This window comes from Copadichromis virginalis, linkage group LG2 (assembly GCF_057382275.1).
Source record: "Copadichromis virginalis isolate Kocher_CV1m ecotype Utaka linkage group LG2, C_Virginalis_male_GT1.1, whole genome shotgun sequence".
NCBI classification, from domain to species: Eukaryota; Metazoa; Chordata; class Actinopteri; order Cichliformes; family Cichlidae; genus Copadichromis; species Copadichromis virginalis.
Window position 1 is genome coordinate 7,868,806 of NC_140619.1, and position 26,179 is coordinate 7,894,984.

Genomic DNA, 26,179 nt, shown 5'->3' on the forward strand with positions numbered 1-26,179 from the left:
TAAATGAAGGCGGGACTAAACGCTAACCAGGAAGTTTACGACACCGCTTGATGTTTACACATGTTTCTGCTTTCACGTGGAGAAGCTTTTTGCAATTATCATGTCTTCAAAGAAAAATAAAAGCAAAACAAAAAAAGCGAGTGAAGGAGATAGCTCCTTCTCATTGAAAGAGGGCCTAAATGACTCTTCAAGCCTGCAAACATCTCGCACCGACGGAGGAAGCTGCAAAAGTTTGAACTGCAACTCTTTCACTGTCATCGACTTCATTGAAAAAGGTAAGAAGACGAGACATGAGTCTAAACATTTAACAGGCTGTATTATATATAAATCAGGTATAACCCCCGTGCAAACGAAGCTACCTGTACTATGAAGATGGAAGTCCCAGCATGGCGCTTGCTGCACTCACAGGACCAGTACTCACTGATGCTGCTGGTCCATTTGTTTTTCTCCAGAGTCGTTTTCTGAGCTTTGTGCCTTTATTCTTTTCATTTGTTTGCAGCATTTGTTTGTGAACTTGTTTGCATTGTTTAGATTTGCATTTGTGGCTCTTTTTCTCTCTCTTTTTCTTTATATTCACTGGTCATCCATTTCCCAACACCCTCCAGAACAGTCCAGCTGCTTTAACAAATCTAATAAAAACATAGTTCTTACTTAACCTCTTATCCCAATTCCTGCATTTTTCTAATCACTTACCTCGTTTTGTCTCTTCCTTCTTTCTGCGTGAGGTAAGAGTGTGCTGAAATTTCTCTGCTGCTGGGAAGTTTATTCCAGTCAGCAGGAAAGGAGGCTCCAGCAAATTGCTGAACCTCAAATTCAGGAGGAGCAATGCCTTGACCAGCACTCTGTGTGCACTTTCTAGACTTAGAGAAGGCTTATGTACATTAGGTGCCTAGAGGCACCTGATGTACTGCAGGAGGATGGGGTCCAAGACCTTCTGTTATGGGCAATTGGGTCCTTCTGTAACCAAAATGAGAGGCGTGTCCTTATCCTTGACACAAACTCAAGCACATTTTCAGTGGGTGTGACTCTGCCTGGTTTGCCACGTGTCTCCAATCCTGTTTTCATGGACAGGAATTTAAGGCATGGCTAGGCTGAGGAGGGCATCCACTTTGGGAAACTCAGAACAGCACTTCTGTTTTTAGCGGATGATGTGGTTCTGTTGGTTCTTTGGGGCATGACCTCCAGTATGCACTGTTTTTCTGAACGCTTCTCCCACTGAAAACGCTACGCCCAGATAAACAGAGTCAACTTTTTGGGGTATAGCTGCTAAAACTTTTTCACAGAAACCCTGGTAGCTTGGAACTTGTTCTTAAGTCTAACACACTATAATTATTACTGGGCTCTTTCTATTTTGAAGATTTGATAAAGCTTATAATGAGCGCTGTATTTGATGACTCATAACAATCCCTTAGTTATACTGCTATAGACTCAGTCTACTGTAGGACAGATACACTGAGAACTCCTCCACTCCCATCTATCTCTCACTTTTTCCCCCTTTATGTATTTTTATGGCACTGTTTTATGCCATTTACTTTTATTTTTGTTTGTTGACTGTGCCTATAATCTTCTGTTTTGTCATGTCTTTCTTCTCATCTCCCAATCGATCATGGCAGATGGTTGACTCCCTCAGAGTTTATATTATAATACAGAGCACCTCGTGCTTTGTGCTACTAACACATTTTTATTCTCTAATCAACGTGTCAGGTGGGCTTGTAGGCTTATATCAGTTCAACTCCTCATATCTGTGTTACATAACAAAATACTTTTGCCAGCATTGATTACGTAGAGAAACAAAACTTTACACATCTGCTCTGCAGTCATTGCACTGCTAAATGCAGGTAGCACCAGACAGTGCACTTTATGCATGCATTGTGCTTTTTGAGTGAGTGGGTGGGTTTACAGATGTAGGAGAAACTTGCCATGATCTTATCTCTCTTTTTTTTTTTAGTTCTCTGTTTTTCATTTATTTGTTGACATGTCTTTGAATCTAAACTAAAACACTGTTGTAACATCTGGTTTTTACTCTGAATCTTTCATCTGCACAAAAAATTAAGCCATGAAAAAAACCTTAAGCTTGGCTATTAGCGAGGAGAAACAACCTGGAAAGTACAAATCTGTCTTTTAGAGCTGAAAGTCATCATGAAATTATGAAAACACTGTTACCAAAAATCCCTACCAGTAACAAACTAGTGCATCGTCAAATCAGGTAAACAGTGTTTCAGGTCAAACCCACTTTAATACAGTGTCAGCACCACCCAGCAATCAAATGCTTTTTATTTAGTTACCTTTCACTGAGGTAATCTAGTTCATGTATGAAATTTGGGAAAGTGGTTTGTCTTGTTTAGGCTCATGAAAAAAATTCCTGCTGAACACAAAAAGAAGTTTAGTACATTCAAGTTATGTAAGAACCATGAGTTGAAACGTAATGCTATTATTTTTTGCTTTGGGAACATATGCAGCAGTTCCATCATTTCTAAAAGCTTTTCTTGAATTATTTATTTTTATTTTTATTTAATTTGCTTCACAGCTGATGACAAAACACCCAAAAGCTGCAGATCAACTTTAGCCCAACTCAGCCTCAACTCAATGAAATCAGCCAGCGCATGCATCGGGAGGCCCGTGCTGCTGACGAGTACCACAGGACAACAGGAGGTTCTTCTCTTCTCTTCTCTCCTCTCCTCTCTTCTCTTCTCTTCTCTTCTCTTCTCTTCTCTTCTCTTCTCTTCTCTTCTCTCCTCTCCTCTCCTCTCCTCTCCTCTCCTCTCCTCTCCTCTCCTCTCCTCTCCTCTCCTCTCCTCTCCTCTGACACCCTTTGTGATACTTTCAGGTATGCTTGGCCTGGCCAGTCGCCTCCTTTCCAGGTGGAAAAGTTGGCCTGCAGAAGTGTGCTCAGAACAACCTGAGAGTAAAGACAGGGGATGAGTTGATGCTTCACCCAATAACAGGTCCCTTGCTTCAGGCTGAAGAGGTGGTTCTCTCTAACAGGTAAGGTTTACCTTGCTTTTATTTAAAAAAAAAAAAAAAAGGAAAAAGTCTGTATACATATATTTATCATTCCAGTTTGCTCTATACTCAAAATGTTGCTAAACTACAGTAACTGTACACACAGCTGCCAGTTTAAGTACATCCAGCAACATAAATCCAGTCTAATGAGTCCTACAATATATTGTACATTAATGAAAGTTATGTTTATTTTTGTTGTTGTTCTTTTAATTCTACTGTGGTGAATACATACATATATATATATATATATATATATATATATATATATATATATATATATATATATATATATATATATATATAGAAGCCTCGGCCTTCTTTCCAGCAGAAGGCCGAGGCCCCCATCTGTTGGAAACAAGATGCAACTGCAGTTCAAATGTCAGTAATCACTGAGAAGTTGAGAGAAAAATGTTTCCAGTTAGTTATCAACCACCTGAAACTTTTTTTCAGGTCAAAAGATGAAACACTAGAAACAGATGAATTCAAGGATTTCTTCCTGAGATCTCTGGGTATGTCCTTTTGCCTCATCTTCATCACCTCATCTTGTATCTGAAATATTTGAGACCTTTCAGTAGAAAGTGTGTACTTCTTACACACCTGACTTTGCATTTTTCTGTCTTTTTACTGTATAGTATATACACTAAAAAGAGTATTATGTGTTATGGCGGATAAGCTACTATACTATAAGCTATTAATATTTTGCAGAAAATGCACAAGCCTCGTTTCCCTCTCTGCTGTACAGTAAAATAAAATAAAATATCCATGCACTTTAGATTCTATGGCTTGTACTTTAATTTAATATAATCAAGCAGATGATTTCCTTTATTAGAATAACTACTATGTATTTGTCTCTCTTATATCAGCTGGGAACATTGTTCTGCCTGGGAACGTCGTTTCCTTGAGTTATTTTGGCCGCTCTTGCAGCCTTCGGGTTGAAACCATAAAAGGGGAGGATGGCGTCACCCTCCAGAGACCAGCTCCTCTCCTGGGAGCGAGTCCTGAAACTGAAGAGTCCTCTGTGATGAATTCTGTGCTGGACTCCACATCAGCTGAACTCTCCCTGCAGCTCAGCATGCTGTCTGTTGATGACAACCACGATGCAACAACAGACACACCTAGAGAGCTCGGTCCTGCAGCCAGCACTCCATGCCGACAAGCCCAGCCTCTTTCCCTTTCCTCGCAGCCTGTAGCTCCTTCCCACAACTCCCTGAATCCTTCAGCAGGTTTAGTAGACACTGCTGTGAGTCCGGAGAGCTCACTCATCTTAGAGCAGGCAGAGAAAAGCTCATCAGCACCTCCTGCTGGTGCTTTGAGTACTGACACCTTCTACTGCCTGTCATGCTCCACTAAAGTTAGATTTAAAAGCAGAGTAGGCCAAACAGATCCAGATGCAGAAGCTAAGGGGTCAAAGGTCACGTATAGCATGATTGGTGGACTCAGTAGTCAGCTGGATGTCATCAAAGAGACCATCGAACTTCCACTGAAACATCCTGAGCTGTTTTCCAAATATGGTATGTTAGATTATACCATGCTGTAAACTAACCCCCAGTGATGTCATTATGATGTGAGGTGTTACAGTTAGATTTACTGACTCTCATTAAATGTCAGATCTCTAATTTTAAGCGGTTGTCTACCACAGGGATCCCACCTCCAAGAGGAGTTCTTCTGTATGGTCCCCCGGGGACAGGAAAAACTATGATTGGACGAGCCATAGCCAGTGAAGTTGGAGCCCACATGACGGTGATAAATGGCCCAGAAATCATGAGCAAGTATGGTCATATAGCCTGAAAACTTCATGGCACCATATTTCTATCCCAGCAGATTATTTTGGGGAAAATTTACTTTGTTTCCATGACAGCAAGATTTTACTCACCACCTTTCACATGATCCAAAGCCACAGATTAAATGAGGAAAGTTTATTCACTGAATTAAAGAAGCGTGTTGTCTCATTTCTTTGCAGATTTTACGGTGAAACAGAAGCAAGACTGAGACAAATATTCACAGAAGCGTCTCAGAGGTAAGTTTTCGCTGAGCTGCCTATACTCATAAAGATAGTATGTCACTTTTAGTTCTGTGTATGCAAATCTCTAAATTCTCTTTTTTATGTTAAATTACATTATTATATTCATAAACGTGCAGAGGTCTCTCACAGTTGATGTGGAACTATCATATTTATCATTCATACTGGGACATAGGTTAAAAATGAAAAGCAAAATCCAGCAAAGACCTCACAAAGGACATCTAATCCTTCATTTGATCCACCTTCTAGTCTGCAAGGCTTCATCAGAAATGGTCTCAGTGGGATGATGTCGCCATCTTCCTGTCTGTTTTAAAAAGAGGAAGGGAAACATGAAATGAAGACCGAAGTGTGCCTAACTGCACAAGATTGGCACCAGGTCTTATGGAGTGATAAATCCAAATTTCACAGTTTTGGTTCAAGTCATTGTCAGTGTGTAGAGACGAGGTTAGGAGAGAAGTATGGTCATGTGTAAAACGTGGTGCAGATTCTGTCATGGTTCAGAGCTGCAGTTCAGCCAGTGATGTTGGAGATCCTGTCAAAATTGATGGAATTATGAAAACAGAAAAGTACTGTCAGATTTTGAGCCACTGTACAACACCATCTGAGAAGCTTCTGATTAGCATTAGCTTCATTTTTGAATACGACAGTGATCCCAAACACACTGCCTATGCTGTAAAAACTTACCTGGATAGAAAAAACACAGTGGAACAGTCATGGACTAAATATGCACCTAAATATCACTGAAGCAGTGTGGGATCATCTTGATACAGATTGGATGAAAAAGGAAGCGACATCCAAAGAAGAGCTTTGAAGTTTCTTCAGGTAGCCTGCAGAACCATTTCTAAAGACACATTAAAGAAAATACGAGAAAGCTTGACCATGATGAAGAATAAAGATGGACACATCAAATAATGACTTCTATGTCAAAAAATTGCCTAAAGAGTCAATATTTTGCCCTCTGCGCAGTATTTCCATTTACGTTTTCACATGTTTCAATAAATCAATGTGCTTCTCACATTTGACTTGGTTTGATAGGCAGCCTGCGATCATCTTCATTGACGAGCTGGATGCTTTGTGCCCAAAGCGAGAGGGAGCTCAGAATGAGGTGGAGAAACGAGTTGTTGCCTCTCTTCTGACTCTGATGGATGGGATTGGTTCAGTAAGTATCCGAGTAATTGTACTCTACTATGGCAATAATGTTTTCCGCATTAAACTAAAGGCAGCTCTTTTGAGCATAACCTTATATGCTGTTAAGGTTTTTTTTAAGTTTGAGTTTTTTGGAACCTCACTGAGTCATCTTCTCTGAATTTTGCCAGCCTGCAGCACATAAAGGATGCTCACATTTCTTCTCTTTATACATGAATACAACAGTCTGTTTTACATTAGCATGATTATTGCTAGAAGGCTGGGATTAAACTGAGCAGTAACTGCTTGTTCAGTAGACACATGTCTTTATACTTTGTCTTTCCGCAGCCAAACGTGGCTCCATCCTAATATGCCCTCATTGCAAATACAGATTGTCATGCAGAAACCATCTCTGCGTGCTGGACGCCCTTCAGACACTATGGGTTGCATCTCTCGGGTGCCATTTGTCCTCTGAGCTCTGTGTTAGTGCCTGATGAGAAAAAGGATGATTCCCCCACACACCCCCAGTGGGAGTCTGGGAAAGAAATCACCCAAGGCTGCCATGAGCTGACAATTTGCCGTAACTTTATCAGCAAACTAAATCTTCCCGTCCCCAGGCAGAGAAGGCCGCGGTGTGGATTGGTGATACTGCACAGATACACCAACTCCCTTCTTGCTCCCAGCTCCTGTCTGTTTTCCAAACCAAGGTCATCATTGCTGATTGGTTTGTGGAATGTGGAGAAAGCACTTCCTGCTCCACGGCATTCTTCCTTGCACTGTAATTTATTTGTGTTTCAACTCTGTCTCCAGTGTTAAAAGGTGGAAAAAGTTTTTCCCATCTTGCAGGCAAACCACCCCAGGAAACGCAGAAGTGAGCCAGGTTTAGCATCAGGCTGGGGTCAGAAAATCTCTCAAGCTTTGAAAAATGTCCTCGACATATGAAATACTAAAAGCCAGCGGGCTGAGTTTGACAAGTGGACTTAAACTTGAACTGATGACCACTAAATTTGACCTAATCTAAGAGTGTGGGTGCCACAAGCTGCCGTGCACCTGGGCAGATTAAACAACGAAACTTTACTGCATTATTGAAAACTACCCCTTTGTGTGAATGTATTTAACAGAAACATTTTATTTGCATTATTTATATTCCATGCGCTATAATTTTAAATTGTGAGTCTCCTACAGTTGCTCTGTATGATTCGAGGTTTTTTTAAAAAACTTTTTTTCTTATTCTGTACCTTGTTGTGGCCCCAGAGTTCATCCACTGTATGAAAGGGATCAGTTTTAGCTTCCTTCTTGCTCCTTTTAAGGTAACTTTCTTCTGTTTGAGTGCATCAATGGGAGATTTGAACAACAGGTGGGTGGAGTCTCTGTGCTCACAGCTAGAGCTGGTTGCCTGAGATATCTCAACAGGTTTATGTGATCTGATTTACTGTTAGTGTGGGTGCCATCATGGCCTGGTCTCAATAATGAAAGATATTGGATCTCAGTAGTAAATAAACAAAATACTCTGAAACTGAGGCATTTAGATCACTCTGGCCTTTTTGGTTTATAATGGTTATTTTTACATAGGCTGACTTTATGATTTGAAACTTTAGTCATGTTTGGTGTGAACATTCAGAATTGTAATAGTTTATATACGACATAAAATGAGAAATGCAAAAGGGCTACTTTAAATTGCCATCTCTTCTCATACAGAATATAAAAAACACACAAAAAATTGATTGTCAAACACATCACAGTGTTAATTAACCAGATCACTTGAACAACAGAATATACATACCAACTGTGTGAGTCAAGCTTTAAATGACTTTTAGTTCATCAATTAACATTTGCTGAGCAGGTCTTACTATGAAATTACTATGTTGTTATCTCAGAATTAGCTGATCCAACTTTCTTCTCTTTGTAGGAGGGTCACTCAGGTCAGCTGCTGGTCCTTGGGGCCACAAACCGACCCCAAGCCATTGATCCTGCTCTGCGCAGGCCGGGACGCTTTGACAAAGAGCTGGAGGTACATACTATCAGAGAGACTGCAGTGTGTTTCCAATCAACGTCACGCTGTTTGTGAAGAATTGCTACTTAATTGCGCAACTTTCTTCTGAGGCTCTGAGTACGTGGACAGAGTACAAAAAATGTGGTAAACAAATCGCTGTTCTGTGTTGATTTCGTGACGGCAGGTCGGAGTTCCTGGTGCTGCAGAGCGGGCAGATATTTTGCAGAAGCAGCTGAAATGCGTGCCGTGCAGCGCCACCGAGGAGGAGCTGACGCAGCTGGCAGACGCCGCTCACGGTTACGTAGGAGCAGATCTCGCAGCTGTTGGCAAAGAAGCGGGCAAGTAAACACTGCTTTGCTCTCTTTTAGAGAGTTGAAATGTTTGTTTCCAAGTTGTAAGAACCTAATAGCACGCAAAAACATTTTGGATTATTGGTGTGGCTACGCCTTTATTTACATATCTACTGATATCTGTCAGGCCAAAAAAAAGCTGGATATTTTCAAGCGTTAGACTCTGATTTGAAATATCATTCCCAGATTTGTAGCTGTAGCTTTTGATAGTCATGTAAACTGTTGCTCATAATGTCACGGAAACCAAGGACATCTATGGCCACTCAAAGCAGCTGTTAAGAAACACCAGTGCTTCTCTTTGCATTGATTTCCTCTTTGCACTTCATGAAAACAACATAATTTAGGAAAACAAAACACAGTTGCATATGGCAACCGGCCCAGAATTGCTCTCCATCTTTTTGTAGTTTAGTTTGCCCCGTGGGCTGAGGTATCTGACCAACAAACAATAGTGATTGACAGTTTGTTATTGAGCTCTAGGTGCATTCTAGGCCTCATGTTGTTTTTCCCTCTCTCGCTTGACCTTTGTTTTCCTTGTAAAGTGTCGCCCAGACCACAATAACTTGTGAATTATTTCCATCTAAATTATTTTTACCAATTTTTGAGACATTTTCTTGGAGTGCCTGACATGCCCACAGCTCCTTTGAACACACAGGTCAAGCATCCTTTGATATTTGCCAGAGAGGAAGTTGGGAGTTTCAGCGGTTTCTCTCACTGGGATCCAAATACCACAAAAACCACCACTTGTTGTGAAATTCCTGTGCCCCCTCACCCCTAGCACCACAAACCATCCCACCTCATATCCCTGAGGACAAACACACTGGCTTATATACATGTGTATCTGCCCTGCATGTCCTTGATTGTGGGGGTATATGTGATTGTTTGAGCACATGCTTATTTGTTTTTCTGTGGAAGTGTGTGTATGTGACCCCATATGCCTCCTGGGTGGTCCCACCGCCGGGGTATGTGGCGTATTGCCTTTCCAGCTACGGAGGGAGTTGGGCTGCTGTGTGGAAGCATTCCGGCAATGAGCGTAATTTACTGTCCGCAGAGGGCCAGACGTGACTGGCAGCGTTTTCTGAGAAACCCCCACATGCCCCCGAGGGAGACAACAACCTCCCCAACCCCGCTCGACACCGCTAGTTTCCCCAAAATCTCCAAACCAAAATCACAAGACCGATAAAAGCCCTTGCAACAAAAAAGCCACAGGAGAACTCTTAATGCACTCATGACTTCTTTCTTTCATTTTACCGCTTGAGATAAAATATAAATTCAGTTACAGATGCTTGGTTAGAGTACGAGGCATCTATAGCTAAAGCGCTCTCAGACATTCACCGGAAATTTGGGGCTGAGTCTAAAGTTCAAACTGATAAATATCAGTCTAGATTTAACACCATCATAGATTTATCTCATTCATGCCATCTTTTAACTGGCTGTCAATGCAGCAAATAGGAGCATGGCATGACTCCAGCATGTGATTTGGTCACAGTGGTCCTTTCCCATTTTGTGTGATAACTCCAATATAATTTCCCATGATACACCTTTCTGTTAGGGGAGGATTTTACTGTATAACACGTTTTCCGGGATTGTAATGCAACTGTAACTGAAAGGAAGTAGTGGCAGTTTATCTAGTAAAATCCAAAGTGCTCTATGGTGCACTAAAAAACAATCACCTTACTGTAGTCATGAAAAAGAGCAAGAACCTTACCCGATTTAAGTTTGGCTAATCTCCCCTTTAGGGCTGCCACAAACGATTATTTTGATAGTCAACTAGTCACCGATTATTTTTGCCATGAGTCGACTAATCAGATCATGCGTCCATTGGATGTAAAACCTACAGCTTATTGCACCAGCATGCATCTGCTCTTATATAACTATCATTAGCTTACAGCTTTAACTGTTTAAGGTATGTGCTAACTAAAAATAAAGACAAGATGATAGTTTATTAAATTGTAATGAAATTAGCAGATTGTCTTGGTGGAGTTTAATAAGCGCAGCCGTCTGCTCCTTGCTATCTAAAATATAACAGGACAGGAGTATATAGGGTTGCCAACTCCCTGAAAAATAAATAAGGGACACCTCGTGGCCAGGGCCGGGCGACCCAATTGTCTTCACCCTTCCCAGTGTGGTGAATTTTCTAGCTCTTTTTTTGTGTGTGAAATTATTTTTTTAACCATTTGACTTGAATTTGATTTAAGTAGATGTGTATTCTTTGTGATATGAACACATGTGAAACAAATGATCATTTAGCCATTTATTTTTAGCTCAAAATGACAACATTAACACGATAAAACAGGTCTCCTTCTTAAACAGAAGCCTGTCATGCTTAACTTTTGAGAATATAAGTAAATCTTTCTTTAAAAGAACTCTGTCCTGCTTAACTTAAAATAATAGAAAACAATAGAAAGAAAAACATTCTTGTAACAGTGCACATTTAGTGCATTTAGTACAATTGGCTTCAGTTGAGGTATTATTTCAGCTTTTCTAATGCTAATCAGCTGCTCCTGTTTGTAAACCCACTTGCTCCCATGATTACGCATCTTAACTCATCATCATTATTCATCTATGTATTACTTTTATGTATTAGTCATCTATTTGTTGTAATCATCTATTCTTGCAGTTGTTTATTACACAAAATAAATTATATTATCACACTTCTGGCCACATAGCGCTGATATTCACTGCACATGCCCATATTAACTTTTTCCAGCCAGGTGTTTTCCTTTGCCCATTCTTCCCTTTCTCTGAGGGGAACAAACATTGCTGCTCTAATGCTGGGCTTACACTGTGCAGTTTTAGGCCCATTTTGAGCCGATTTTTTTGAGTGATCGGACTGATTTTGGCCTTCATCGTGCATCGTGTAGTATACGTGGGGTAACGAGAAGTGATTAACACCTCATGACCAGCTCCCGATCATCAATCGCTCGTGAGGGTCTCACCACAGCCGCTCACACTGCTCGCGCGCAAACACGTAAACGTTGGTGTAAAAGATGGAGCAGCACGGCTGTGCAGCCTGTGATCTGGACACAAGCGATGGAGGCACAACTTGTAGAACTTTGGAAAGCTCATCCGAGCCTTTTCGATGTGGCATCACAAAATTATCACGACCACAACAACCATGAAAATAGTTGGATTTACATTGCTGCTCAGTCACAGCTGCCCGATCAATGTTTTTCATTAGCAATTTAGCAAAGTTGATGGTGGTGGTGTGCGTGTCTGTGTGAGTGTAAGACGGAGAGAGAGAGAGCGCGACAGATTTTCTGTTATAACCTTCATTTTATGGAGGCACAGTGTGAGCACTCAGGTCGCATCAGAGCATCGGGCGGTATAGTGTGAGACCTGCATCGTGACCTACCAACTGCGAGTCAATCGTGCAGTTTGAGCAGGAGCTGAATAACGTGACTGAAAAAAATTGCACAGTGTCTGCCCAGCTTTAGGTTTACTGTCGTCCGAGACTTGCACCGCAGTGTCTGCGTTTGTTTCCCTGTTGGCCATGCTTCTTGTTGTGGTCATTTGTTGTCTTCCGGTATTTTCTCCGTAAGCGACCTTTCCTCGACCAATGAGATGAGTGGTAATCTGAATTGTCATACTCGTAAGTGTGCTGTCAGCTCATTGGTCACAAAGCAGGAGAGGGGCTGGGAATTATGTTTTCAAACAAAGCGTTAATTCCATTAAAAGTTATAGACTACTTTTGATTCTCACTGTATTACGGGACAAAGTGCGTCCCTTATTAGCTCAATACGGGACGTGTACTTTTGTTTCGAAATACGGGACGATTCCGTATTTTAAGGGACGGTTGGCAACCCTAGGAGTATAGAGTATCTCACACTTCTGATAATCAGCTGTCTGCTTGACATTTATCCAGCTGTGTAAAAACTATAACTTTAATCTCAGCCAAACCAATTTAATCAGGAACAAATAAAATACTGAAAAAAGCCAAACAATAACATTTTAAGTTATGTAAGTGACTTATATATCATGTTTAACCTGAGTAGCGAAAGACTGGTGGGTTTGAAAACGATTTGCCAGGAGTCCGGTGTTCTCACCGGCTCTACTGAGCCTTGAACCCCGGCTAGCTATCGAGCTAGTGGGTAACAGACGTCTCTGAAAACGTCGGAGCGCTTTTGAAAATATGTGGTGTCTTGATAAACCAAGCAGATATTTGAAGTTTACACAGTTACATTCTCACCTGAAAATATGTTAAACGTTTATTTTGTGACCCAGAAAGAATAATAAGAGTAACATGAAAACTAACTAGCTGCCCCATTGTTGGAAACTGAGCAGGACCGCACGGTTCCTGAATTTGGACACAGCTACGATACCGGACGCTGCTTCTTCTTCTTCGGGGTTTAACAGCAGCTGGCATCCTTGTACATGCAGTGCTGCCATCTTCTGTTTCAGTCCGTTATTACACTCTTAAATCCTACTACTTATTCCTGCGTCTTTTGGGATCTTACAAAGCTTCAAACGAGGCGTCGACTATTAAATTAGTCGTCGACAATTTTAATAGGCAACGTAATCGTGACTAGTCGACTAATCATGGCAGCCCTACTCCCTTTTAAGGTTGTCTCCTTGTGCATCTCTGGACTGCTTTCAGTGCAATTTCTATTTTTAGATTCCTCTGCGTGTTAACTATTCTGTCCACTTGCAAATTTAACTTTGAGATTTATGTGTCAAACTAACTGAAGCTTTACGTGCAGATTAATCACTGCTGATGAGAGCTGTATCTCCATCTACAAAACAGCACTTTAATGGAAAATCAGTGGCCAAGCCAGAAGGTAACTGATCTGACAAGGCGGAAGGCAGACAAGCAGACGTTTACTGGAACATGACTTCTACTGTAACATCCTGAGATCTCTGTGGGGGGATTATTTGGTGCAACTGACCTCCACTGTGGCTGGTGCCAGCGTGGCATTTTATGCCAGTTCACACCACTGAAATCTTACACACACCCCATTCATCAAATTTAACTACCAAGTGACTTCACTGTGAGTTGAATCACAGAATGTCAGAACAGGACTTTTAATGAGCAAAAAAAGGTGACCAGATCTAAGATAGTTTCGCTTTTCTTTGAACAGAGTTGCATATACCTTTTTTATGTGATAATGCCCAGATTCCTATTTCATATGTATAAATGAAGGCAAAACTGTCTGCTGTATGCACCGCAATCTTGTTTTGTGATTGCCCCCATCTAAAAATTTTATTTCAAATTTACAAGTATTTATACATTAATCAGTTGTACAGTTTATTTGCAAGTTGCAGATTATTTTCAGTAAAAATCCAAACCACATTACCGTTATCCCTATAAATTGCTTGGATACATATAAATAGACACATAAAGCCATAGAAAACATAGACACATGAACTCGCAAGCTGATATCTGTTTTTTCCTATTTTGCTTTGTACCGAAAGGAACAAAAGAGGCATAAAAACACATCAAATCGGAACTGCAGTTGTTTCCTCGTGCTGCTCAGGTAACAATGAGCTGCTGAGGAAGCATACACTCTGATGTACCGCTTCCTGAAAAATAAAATTGAGGGAACATATATCATGGCGAGCCCAATATACTCTGGTCACGCGAAAGATCCACCTTGCACAGCTGCATTAAAGCATCCACGCGTACGGACTTGTGGCTTCTATAATGGATGCAGTCACAAACACATGCACATTATCCTGCCTTTTAAATAATTCCAGTCTCTTTAATGAAAGACTATTTACATGAGCTGTTCATATGTTAGGAAAGTCAAAGGGTTTGTGTGTGTGTGTTTGATTCTTTTGTGTGTGGATAAGAATGCATGGAAATCTTGATGTCATTAGGGAAATTGTTGTTTGTCCACTCTGAATTATACTGAGCCCCAGAAACTTCTTGACGACAGATGTGTTATATAATGAGCACTTAATTACAGTCGATCACGGATCTGCCAGTTTTTAAAGCATTGTAATGCATGAGCATGCTCATGCCAGATGTATTAAAGTGCGATTCACTTAGGTCACCTGAAATCTCTTTTTAAGCTTCCACCGAATGCACAAATTATGAAGAAAAACTGTGCTTTACATCACGGGCACTGACCAATGGAATTCAGGTTAAACTTAATGAAAGAAGCATTTTTAAATCTGGGGGTGAAAAAACAAGAATGCATCAAAGTATTGAGAAGGCATCATGATGCTTCTCTGACTGCTGTACACACATATTTATTCTTTAATTGCAAAAGAAAATACTGAACTATTTTTGAGAAAGGTCTGATTTAAAACAGTTCAACTCTGGGTAATAAAAAAGTTTAAAACATCGCAGAAAGATGCCGCTGAAGTAAAAGTACATAAAATGTAACTTGTTGGGGAAAGAATTTCTCCTGTTTCTGATTGTTCTTACATCAGCCTACATGCACTAAACAGGCAATCTGGATGGCATCCTGTTTAATTAACTCTATAGATATGCAATATTTTTTTTTTATCAGTTTTATGCTGTTTTCAGGGAGTTGTCAGTTTGGAGCTCTTCTTTACTGAATGTATAATGTGCTAAGAAGCCAATCTCTGATTTTACTTTGCACAAACTTTAAATTAAGGTAAGAGGTTGTCATCATTCATCATCGGTTGTCTGTCATTTAAGACACAAATGGGTGAAAAATAAATGAATGTCTAAGCAAGCTATTGCCTGACTGAAAGCCTCGTGAAGTGTTCACGTGGGCTAAGACTGACATGCATTATTGTTAAAATAGTCTTCATTTTCTACAGTTAGAATTCATGCTCCCTTTACAGTAATAGAATTTGACATTCATGTACTGTTTGCACACTGTTTAGGGGGACAGAAGTCCCTCTAAAAAAGTGAAAGTCAGAAGAAGTAGAATTAAAGCTGAACATTTCAAAACTAAGTACTTGATTACATTTCACCATCCTCTCATTGCCAGTAACAAAAAATATCAAACCCCTTGAAAACCCTAAATGAAACCTCTTAACTGTAGCAACTGTGAATGAGGACCTCTCATGGTCAAATGCTGTATAGCTGTGCAGGTACAGTCAAGCGTAGCTGCCAGTTCATGTGGAGTCAGCATGGAGCGTAACCAGACTGAGCTCTGTTTAGATACAAAGATCTGATTTTTATCTGCAGGGTGAAAATAGCTGAATGGTTCCTTCTTAAATGTTTTGTTGAGTTCTTGTCCAAATTTACATCTGAGGATATATTTTTTTCTCTAATCTTCCGAAGTGAGAATCCCCGAGTTAGAATTTGCAAGTTCATTAGCCAAACGACTCGCAATCCTTTAAACTAATTATCTCCTTTCCCTCCTCTTTTAAATTTGGGATTTCTGAATCAAACTTTTTTCTGTCCGCGGTTCTCTCCCTGTTGACAACGTGGCCTTCATCATAGTTTCATTGATGTTGACAGATTCATGTACACATTAAGAAGATCTGCTGGACTGAGTTAGTCACAGCAGAAAAATGTCCATGCTGCACGCCTATAACTCTGTGTATGAGCATTTTTCTGACAGCTTTTCTGTTGCATCTGTCGCTCCTCATCACATCATTCTGACTGTGACTTCATGTCAGACATGTGTCAGCATGCACATTCTTGCAGGACAGGTTAACTTAGATGGAGACATTACACAAGTCCCAGATTTGTTTCTTGTTAGCTGCAGGAGCAGTTCCATGTTTGAGCTGAGTGTAGTTGAAGTTCTATAATAGAAAAGATTTGCTTTAAAACACATGCAAAACATCCATTTTCACAACTAATATGCATTTTTAAAGACATTTAAATGAAGCTTCCATTATCCAAATGTATTATAATAGAGCATGTGACACACCCAAAATTAACTATTAAGAGCTGATGAGTCAACATTTTGACTGGTTGCTTGTACAGACAGATTCACTTTTTATATTTCTATTTCACAATAGATCAAATTGAATTAAAATAAATGTTAAAATTGGAGAAAAAAAGGGATCTGGGTGTAGGTCTCCTATGTCCAAGATAAATTTGATGGCTCATGTTTCCTAGTTTATCACATTAAATATGTCCTCTCTGTATAAAAGCTCAGTGCAGCCCATCTGAGATTGTGCACTAGTTTGTGAATTCTCTTTTTGGAGCCTCATTTTGTAGCTAGCAAGTTTGGTAGCCTGCTAGACCTTAATAGACACAATAAAGTAAAACTTTTACTCACCAAATGTAAGAGTGCATATCCTGCCCCGTCTCCCTCCCCTCAGCCCCACCTGGTCGCTGCAGATGGCTGCCCCTTCCTGATCCTGGTTCTGCTGGGGGATTCTTCCTGTTAAAAGAGTTTTTCCTTCCCACTGTTGCCAAGTGCTCACTTGTGGGGAGGTTGTCTTGATTTTTAGGATTTTGTCTCTGTTATTGTAGAGTCTTTACCTCACAGTACTAAGTTCCTTCAGGCGGCTGTTGTTGTGGTTTGGTGCCATACAAACACAATTGGATTGAAAATGCTTTTTTTTACTTGTTTTACGTTTAACTTGGCTGCAAGTCATATTTTCTCAGATAGTTCCTCTGAAAAATGTGCCAAAAAACTGCTGATTGTCAGTATCCATCAGTCGTATTTCAGTTATTATGAAGGGAGAAAGTAGTTTTAGAGGAAAAAAACAAAAGGGTATTGTACCAGATTGTAAACATCTTTTATTTCAGTTTTAAATTTGAGCATATAAATATGGGAGTGCATGGGGACTGACTTGCTTTCCTGGTTAGCCTCAAGGAATTGCAGGTTTTAGGCCAAAATTATAAAATTTTTATAAATTTATGTAAGAATAAACCTTAGCTGGCAGAACCTGCACATTTAATTAATTAGCAATATGCATAAATTGTATATAGAATAAAAGAAGGAGCAACGGTCAAATAGGGTTGCGTGTCTTTACAGTGTAGGATGCTTTCTTATGTTTTGTTACAAGATCCCTGACAAAAGCTTCCTCCAGTATAACCACAAATGCGCTGAGTTCTAGTGTTCATATTTCCCTAAATGTTACTTTGACCGTGTTTCCAGCCCACCAGAGATTATGCAAAACAGCTTTTTCATAATGAATCCCCCTAGGTGTTCTGCGTGGTATTGGAAGCTGCCATGTGGTCTCGCGGAGCCTCACAGACTCCGGGCGTCTCTCTGTCGTCCTGTTGGTGTTCAACTGATCCCGGTGCTGGCAGATGACTCATTTCCACAGTCTAAACAGTGCAAATTGCGTGTGTGAGTGTGCACGTCTATTTGAACGTGTGTATGCCGGTGCATGCTTGTTTGGTTTGTGCCACATCCGGACCCACTGTTTACAAGCCTCTCTAAACAGGGGAAGCCTGCTGGAGCAAAAAGGGCCAGTAAAATTGATTATATGGAATAATAAACACAAAATGCACCACTGTGTCAGCTGAAAGCTTTTTGGTTAGCCTGCTATTTGACGGCAAAGATCAGGCTCGATATTTAACAACTCAAACTTTAGCAACTAAATGGCCTAAATGATTTACACGGGAAATGTGCAAAGTGATTTGGCCAACACGCTTAGTGAAAATCCCCTAAACCTAAATATTCAGCACTTGAGCGTTTTTAAACCCAAACCATTGATCTTCCTGGCCATGAGACACAGGAAATGGGGACTAGAGGTTACTCCGCTCTGTAGAAACGAGGAAGAAAAACGGCAGCAAAAACCAGCAGAGTTTTGTGTGTTTGACATAAATTTTGCCGTGGAAGACTAAATGGGCCAAACAGTGCTAAATGCTCACTGATGTTTACAGCGGCAGCATTGCCTTATAAAGTGCCTTTCCCAAGTCATCTGTCCTTTTAAAGACACTTCAGGGATTTCAGTACAGGTCACATAAATATCAGTCGGATCAGCATGGGAGGTTTATTTGAGGCCCCTGTTTATAAAATCCGGAAATGTGCTGCTTGTGCTCCTAAAACCCGACACATACCTTTTCCCAGTGACAGTGATGTGTGTGTGTGTGTCTGTGTGTTTGTGTGTGTACTTCAAGAGCACATATTATTGCTGTGTTTCAGTTCCGGGAACAGATGTTGGGTATTGTAAATACAGGTGCATAGAGTGCTCCGGAAGCCCCGGCGAGTAATGAAAACGTTCCTGTGGTTTTTTGTGATGGTGTAATGCTCAAAGTATTTTGCAATCATTCGAGGCCGGCCTTGCTGGTGAGCTTCAGGTCAACCTCATTGGTTTTCAGTGCAGCAGCACACAATGCACCGTAACACAAAAACATAGCTCTGATTATTCTGTGTTGAAATGTCGAATGCAGTGTTGATATGCGAGTACACTTCTGTTGTTGGTGATGATCTGCTCTCCCTGATGCTCTCTCTGTGTCAGGTTTCCCTTTTTTAATCTTCCATGCTGGAATGTTTAACCTCTACCCACATAACTCTTGTGTTTCTTCCTCTCTGAATGTCGAGGGAAAGTTTCGAACATTGTATTGAGTGGACTTGTAGTTGCATGAACAAAAAGCTTGTATTGAAAACCTGCTCAAATGTTCAAAGTAGAAACTTTGGGGTTTTCAAGGTTTTTAGAAGTTGACAGAGGTTGTTCATGAACATCAAGGGTGCTGCACAAGTCTTTGCAGACAGTCATTTACATGCTGTGGCTGTGCACGATCACCAGGTGGCAGTATCAAAAATATGTGGAACAATTAGCATTGCTACTTTTATTTATCCTTGTGCTTGTTTTAAACACTCCCCTCGAGTGTTAAAAGCAGTGTAAACTTTCCACCGTAGCTGCTCTCTGTGCTTCTAAGCTTCCGATGAGTTTTTTTTTTCACACGTCTTTGTGTTGAACTCGGCTGACACTTTCTGTCTTCGTCAAGCCAACTTTTCACTTAAGAAGTAGTCTAACTATGCTTAACGTCATCTCTTTTACTGCTGTTTTTTTAAGACTGCATGCTGACGTGTCTGTATTGACTACGTAGTCCTGGCTACCCATAGTCCTCGACTCTGCACAGTCAAAGACTCTGTCCCTCAAAGGTGACCCATAAAGTGGCTTTGCCTGCTTTTCTGCTAGTAGAATTGAGCTATCATTAAAATGACCTTTGCAATATTCATGGGATGGCATAAATCTTTATGATACTTTAATTGCCTTCAATTTTGCAGAAACAGATTCGTCATAAACTAGCTGCTCTTTCACCCTTTGCGATTGGAAATACTATTATAGTATTAGGACACTGTTTCAGATTTCTGGTTGTCTCAATATATAGACGCACATAAACTGCTTAACTTCACTACATTCTCTGCATCCTACTGTTTAATAGAAGTTTTTGATTTTTTTTATTACTTGTTGGCTGTTGTAACTTAGTGTTAGCTCCAAAATAATCTAATGCATATCTTATCTTGATGTTTTTTCTGGCCACTTCACATGTTAAAGTGTCTCCAAGTAATGTTTGGTATTCAGATGTTTGATTCTGTTGTTGACAGATCAGTTTGGTGTGAGCATCAAAGGATGTGACCCCTGAAAAGAAGGCCTTGATTTGGGGCAAGGTCTGTTTTGGACGGATGCAATTAAGATTGTGCCCCTGGGAAGGGGAAAAAACCCAAATAATCGCTCTCCTCTGTTTTTTTTCCAATGCCAGCTCTGGGAAATGAGGTCTTCTCTCACTTCCATACCTACTTTAGGCCCTGGTGTGATGTTTTGCAAATGTGCATTCTTGTACATTTAGGAGGCCCCCTTTTCTTTCAATCCCCTGTGGACCCTTAGTGAATGTGAAGCATTCTGGAAAACAGGAGTGCAAGGAAAAAAAGGAAAGAAAGGAATAGGGAAATGAGTCCACAGAAGGTTCAGATTAAATTGTGTTGTGTTGCTTCTTCTTTTTTTCCCCTCTTCTCCTCCCATCGGATGTTTTCATAACTAAACCAAATGTGTGCTTGAAGTCAGCCAAGAGAATCCCTAAAGCAAAATGTTAAAGCCAAATTGTTGAATCAAGTTTCCGCCGCCCTCTGGGCTTCCAGGCTGCATTTGAAGCTCTGCGCCTTCTGAACTCTGTTTTCCCTTCGGCCAGACGATTCTCTGCAAAGCCTTTCGTTGCCTCTGGCAGAGTGTTACATTTAATCCAGACAGTTTCGAATGATTTTTGATGAAACATTTATTAAACATATGTCAGCTATGTTATTTTTTTTCTTTTCTTTTCAGTGCTTGTATGCAGCCACACCACTAACTGGAAGCTTTAACATTAGCTGTCTGTCAAAGCTTATTGCAGATGATGAGCGTTTCACTTTAGCTGCTGGACAGAGGGTTGAAACGTGGTGACAAAAGCTTCACAGAAATGTGCAGAAAAATCTGATGTTAATGACCTTGCAGAAAGTGAAGTATGAAGGCATTTCTTCAAGTATTTTTAATGTGATTTTGCATAGTTGTTGCTTTTTGCCTTTGTTTTAACATAAGTGTATTATTTTTTTATGTTACTTTACATTGCTTCTGACACATTTTCTGTGCTCGGGCAAGCTGCCCGGGTATATTTAAGAGGCTGTCCAAGTATATTTGGTGATTCCTTATTTATTTTATTTTTAATCCATCTGAGAGAACATCTGAACAGTCTCCTGACTCTTATTTTCAAACTTCATTTGCTCCTAGCCAACCACCCTTGGCTTTTTCCGTCTTGTGTTTTACCTTCTGGCTGTATCACTGGCCAGGTTGCTATTGTGGTGGTCCTTGTTGACAGTTGGCTTCTTCCTGATTGAGTCTCTCATCCTGGAGCTGTACATGTTCCAACTTCACAGATTAACTCTGAGCTTGAGAGCCACCCCAACCAGGGAGCTGGTTAATGTGCCACAAGGCTGCAGAGCAGAGCAAAGACTGTGATCAGCAGCAGCAGTCCAAGTTGGTGGAGTTGGAGTTCATCTTCAGAATGAGAGATGCACTGAAGAAGCGGCTTATTATATTTACCCATTATATATAGGTTTATTTATTCTGATCTGTGTAAAATACAAATAATCAACTTTTTATAGAGTTATAAGTCCAAAATCATTCTATCTCCGTGGTCATTCTAAGCTCAAAGAAGATCTGAACCCAGCAGTTAATCCTGTTTTTGGCCCTCTTCCATCACCTTCTCAGCATTTATAGAGGCTGAGGCCCCACTGCCTTTGCAGGGCAGGCAGCTTTGGTTTGGGGTTAGTGCATATGGTGTTGTGGCTGGTGCTCCTCATCTCCCTCCTCGCCCCAGCTTCCTTCCACATCCTATCCTGTCTTGCCTCGTCTGTTCCACTCAAACCAGATGTTTTTCTGCAGTCTAAGCAGCGCCGGGACGAAGCATTATCGCAGATGAAGAGCTGAAGCAGCAGCCAGGTGGAATGATGGGATGTTTAGAGCTCTGGGGATTGAGAGTAAGAAGTAGGGTGGGTGTTTGGGGATAAAGATTGAAGGGGCGTGAAAAATGCATCATACACCAGGGAGCCGGGACTGGGGAACACATTGAGCTCGGCCGAAGACAAATGCGTTTCCAATAATTGAATTTCTCCTTCTTCTTCTACTTCCCCTCGCTCCCTCGCTGTCTGTCTGTCTGTCTGTCCCTTGCCTAGTCAGACGGGTCCTGGAAAATATAAACAGGATGCACTCTTGTCTGATCGTAAATCCCCTCTCGTCTGCTCTCTGGCCCCAAGCCCTGGACCACGTCCGTTCCCCTACAGCCCTCTCCACTCCGTCTCCTATCCAGACCCCCTCCACCCCAACCCTGTTGCTCAGAAGAGGAAGCCAAGAGTGTGTTTGTGTGATATGTGCACATGTGCATTGAGAACGGTTGTGTGTTTAATATACTGTTACCCAACACTGGGGTTGGAAACGTGGTTGTGGGCTGGTTTTGTAACTACTAATCATTGGCCACATTTAGCATGTAATTAACTCAGAGAAGACCTGTCCTCCCACCTGTAGGGGTTAAATCTCCACAGCTGGATGCAAGCTGATCCACACATGGCGTTTCGCATGCTGTCATTGCTTTACTCTTTGCATTTCTCCTTACATTTTTAGCAGTGATGGCAAGCAGCATTGACCCTAGACCTACTTGCAAATCTTTTACACTTTAAGTAAATTGGAAGGTTTTTAAAACTGTACATGACCAATTGGAATCCTTGTGCACTGATCCGATTCATGCAGTAACACTGCCGATGTTTGCACAGTTCTAATTTCACCTGTACAGTACATCAGGCTCCTTTGAAGTAAACAACAGATTCTGTTTAAACAAAAAGTGTAAGAACATCCTTTGTTGAGAACGTGCTTCAGAACAAGATCCTTAATCAATCTTCATTTCCCCCGTGACACAGATAACAACTGTGGTTGTTAACTGATTGTGGAAAAGCAGGAAAAAGAAAACTAAGTTCCCTTTACAAGTGCTGCTTAGCCTCCTCTAAATAAGGCACTTGACCGCAGCTGCTCGGCATCCAACAATAGAAGACAGAGTGGCTTTCTATGGTTAGCAGGCATGTTTAATGACCTTTCCAGTAAATAAATAATTTTTTCTAACCTTTTCTTCAGAAGTATGTGCTCTATGTCAGTCATCACCTCACAATTTTTAAAAGCTAACTCGGCCCAGACTGTTTTCCTCGTGAGATCACTCTGCATTGACTGTTTTTGCAGAGCGAAACAAAGGCTCATTTTTTGATACTGACACATCAGTGTTTGTTTTCTTATCTTCTTTTTATTCAGTTGCAGACTAAAGGCATTCAAACCTTAAGCTCTTCAATTACACTCTCCTTCCCTTCTGCCTGCTTACTTTTCTCTGCAGGCCCAATTATTTTCACCGTCAAAAGGGGAATTAGCGTTCATTTTAAGATTTGCATTCACTAGGTGTGTATCATCACAGCAAGTACAAGCCTGAACGTTTTGAGTTAAAAAAACGGACTTGGTGCATATGGGTTTGGAATGAAACTGAAGAAAAATGGCACAAGCATTTCTTTTTTAGGCAGTGGATCCAGAACTCTTTTTGAATTTGAAATGATCCATCTTTTCTATAATATGTCAGCCTGAATGTTTTCAGGGAAAGCTTCTTTTTTCGTTTTGTTTTTAAAGTTGTTATACGTCAAACAAAAAGGCTTCCCTTCAGGTCAAACCTGTGTCAAGTCAGTTCTTTTGTTTTTTTTTTTTCTTTATTCAGCATGAAGTTGTTTTCCACTTCTGATTCGGTGACAGATTTACAGTAGCTGATGTAAACCTTCTCTGTGCAGGTTTGCACGCACTGAGGCGAGCACTGGGAGGTTCCCATCAACCACCGTCTGACCAGCAGCTAATGGGGACAGTGACAGTCACTCTGCAGGACCTCCAGTGGGCCATGTCTGTAGTGAAGCCCAGTGCCATGAGGGAGGTTGCTATTGATGTCCCCAAGGTACATTAACTGACACAACTAGTCTGTTTGTTTGTTTTTTCCATTCATTCTCTCATGACTTAAGCTCATTTAGACTCATCTGTCTGTCTTCTTAAAGGTGAAAAACATATCTTTTTAAAAATTCACTCATCTATAAGAAATGACCCTCATATTGATCTTGGAGTTAGTAGAAGCTGATGCTTCCAGATTGCACTATAAAGCTAAGCTCCTGTTCTAGCAGGAATTTTTATTTGGCCATTTGGCATAAACTCCAAAGGTAGGGTGTTTTCGCACATGCAGGGTTTAGTCCATTTCAGTTGAAATCTGGTTCATTTTCTCCCTTGGGCTGGTTCGTTTGTGCAGGTGTGAACACAGTAATCAACTCTTCCAAAAGAGTCTCGGTCCGACCCAACTACCAGGTATATATTACAAGTTTAAGCTAAAAAACTTCCTGTAGCCACGTTTGCTTTGTATCCTGAATGTGGAAAGGTACTATAGATGTGCAAAAATCTGTACAGGCTAGCAACTAGCTGTGAATATAAAACCTCTGTGATCTCCAATAGTCTAGAACACAGCACTTTCTTCCTGTATTTACTTTTGTTGCTTCCGCTCCAGACACATCTGGCCAATGAGCCGACTGAACCTGCTCACATGGTTTGTAGTGACGCGTTTTGGTTTGCTCAGAGTTCTTTTGGATTTTTTTCTGTGCAGAAAGAAACCAAATCATGAGGAAAAGCTACAAGTTTACAAACTCATCAACTGATTCAGACAGGAGTAAACGACCTACAGGTGTCAAAACACCCTTAATCATTCTCGTAGGTCCATGATGTAAAATTGTTAGAGTAGGAACATCAAATGATGTCATAGTGACTAAATTTAACTCCTGGGTTCATTAGTTCCTGAAATGGTTCCTAACCTTTGGAAATAGGCTAACAACTGTTAATGGGAGTGAAAGTTAAGCTGCAGTTATAGTGACAGCTTCTGAGTGTTTTTCTTCCAGTTATAGAGCCAAAAGAAGGAAATAAGGAAAAAAAGCGAGCTAACGTCAGAGAGTGCAACGTCTGCTATGCAACAGACAGGAAGCACAGGCACCGTAAAAACTAAATTAAACAGATATCTCTGCTGACGCCATAAAGAAATCTGGTTCTTGAGTTGCTAAATGTTCCACTATGATCACCACTCTCACTGACGTGATTATTCCTTGTCCACAAACTGTATAACAGACGTAATCGTGGTGACGTCACACATTGATTTCCAACTCTGCATTTCAAAACCTCAACATTTGAGCAGCTGCACTCTAGGTCTTTCTCGCCTTATGAGAAGAGAGACTGGAGTGCTGTTATCAGTTATCAGTTAAGGCTAGCAAGCTTAGTCAGCCAGCTGAACCATAGACGTATAGACACTATACTTGCTAATTAGTGCTAATCAAATAACTACCCTAACACAAGAATTTCACTCACAAAAACCGGAGCACAAACTTCTAGGGTGATCTGTACCACATAGCAGGATTTGAAATGCTCTGAAAGGTGGTCAGTAATTTGTTTTTAATGTATTGCTCCTGAATATAAACTTATTAATTTCATATCTTAAGAGTTTCTGGGGATCGATCAGCTTAAACCTCCGGTTGGGCCACGCTTCCGTTCAAGTCATGAGCAATGCCTTTGAAATTCTCACTATGTCAACTTCATGACATTTAACAGATTGTTATTATGAAAGTGTCAGTTAGTGCCAGGTTAAATCTAAAGGGACAGAGCTCTGAGGCTGGGCTTGTACTCACATGTGGACATAGAAACGCATGAAGACTTTTGTTTGTTCATTTTCAACTGGAACTGGATGTCAAAGAGTAGTCTGGGAAAAATTAAGAGACCTTCTCTTCACATACTTGACTTATTTATGGCATCATTCATAATGACACAGTCTGGATGAGATGATGAGAGGAAGTAGTCTGGTTTGTTTCATTCGATCTTTGTTTCATCGAAAGGAGAATGAAAATCTCTAAACTAAACAGAATCGCGAGAAAAGCTCAAAGAGAGCAGCAGCAGCAGCGGTCTTCCTGTGTATTTTATTGTCCCTTTTAAATGCACATGAAACAATCCCTTAACTACTCTCTGACCACTGAATTACCAGCAGATGAGGGTCAGGCTGAGGAAGAGTGGAAATGACCCCGTGGCCATTTTACCCTCCGCTACAATGAAGATGAATCACTTGTTCTTAGTGGATGAAGGGAGAAAAATGGAGCAAAGGAGGGGAGGGACAGAGGGGAAGGAGAGATGAGAGGACAGTGGTGAGACTCCAGGATGTTTTGGAGTTTGCATGTGCAAGACATAACGGACAGGAAGAGGGCTAACATCATCCTCCACCGGTAATTGAAAGCAGATCGGGTCGCTAACGGTTCCTGCCAGCAACCAAAAAAAGAGAAAGCGAAAAGAAGAAGA

The 26,179-nt window shown here is 40.8% G+C and overlaps 1 protein-coding gene across 1 annotated transcript in view; it reads left to right on the forward strand.

The window, feature by feature from the left end:
• Positions 1-21: 21 nt before the first annotated feature.
• afg2a (AAA ATPase AFG2A) overlaps positions 22-26,179 on the forward strand; it is a 110,408-nt gene continuing 84,250 nt past the window's right edge. Inside the window, exons 1-11 of the mRNA XM_085469735.1 lie at positions 22-275; positions 2,528-2,652; positions 2,828-2,985; positions 3,454-3,512; positions 3,867-4,514; positions 4,643-4,772; positions 4,964-5,020; positions 6,059-6,182; positions 8,058-8,159; positions 8,326-8,479; positions 23,608-23,765. Coding sequence (XP_085325861.1) covers positions 101-275; positions 2,528-2,652; positions 2,828-2,985; positions 3,454-3,512; positions 3,867-4,514; positions 4,643-4,772; positions 4,964-5,020; positions 6,059-6,182; positions 8,058-8,159; positions 8,326-8,479; positions 23,608-23,765 — 1,890 coding nt within the window. The 5' untranslated portion in view covers positions 22-100. The remainder of the gene's footprint in view (positions 276-2,527; positions 2,653-2,827; positions 2,986-3,453; positions 3,513-3,866; positions 4,515-4,642; positions 4,773-4,963; positions 5,021-6,058; positions 6,183-8,057; positions 8,160-8,325; positions 8,480-23,607; positions 23,766-26,179) is intronic.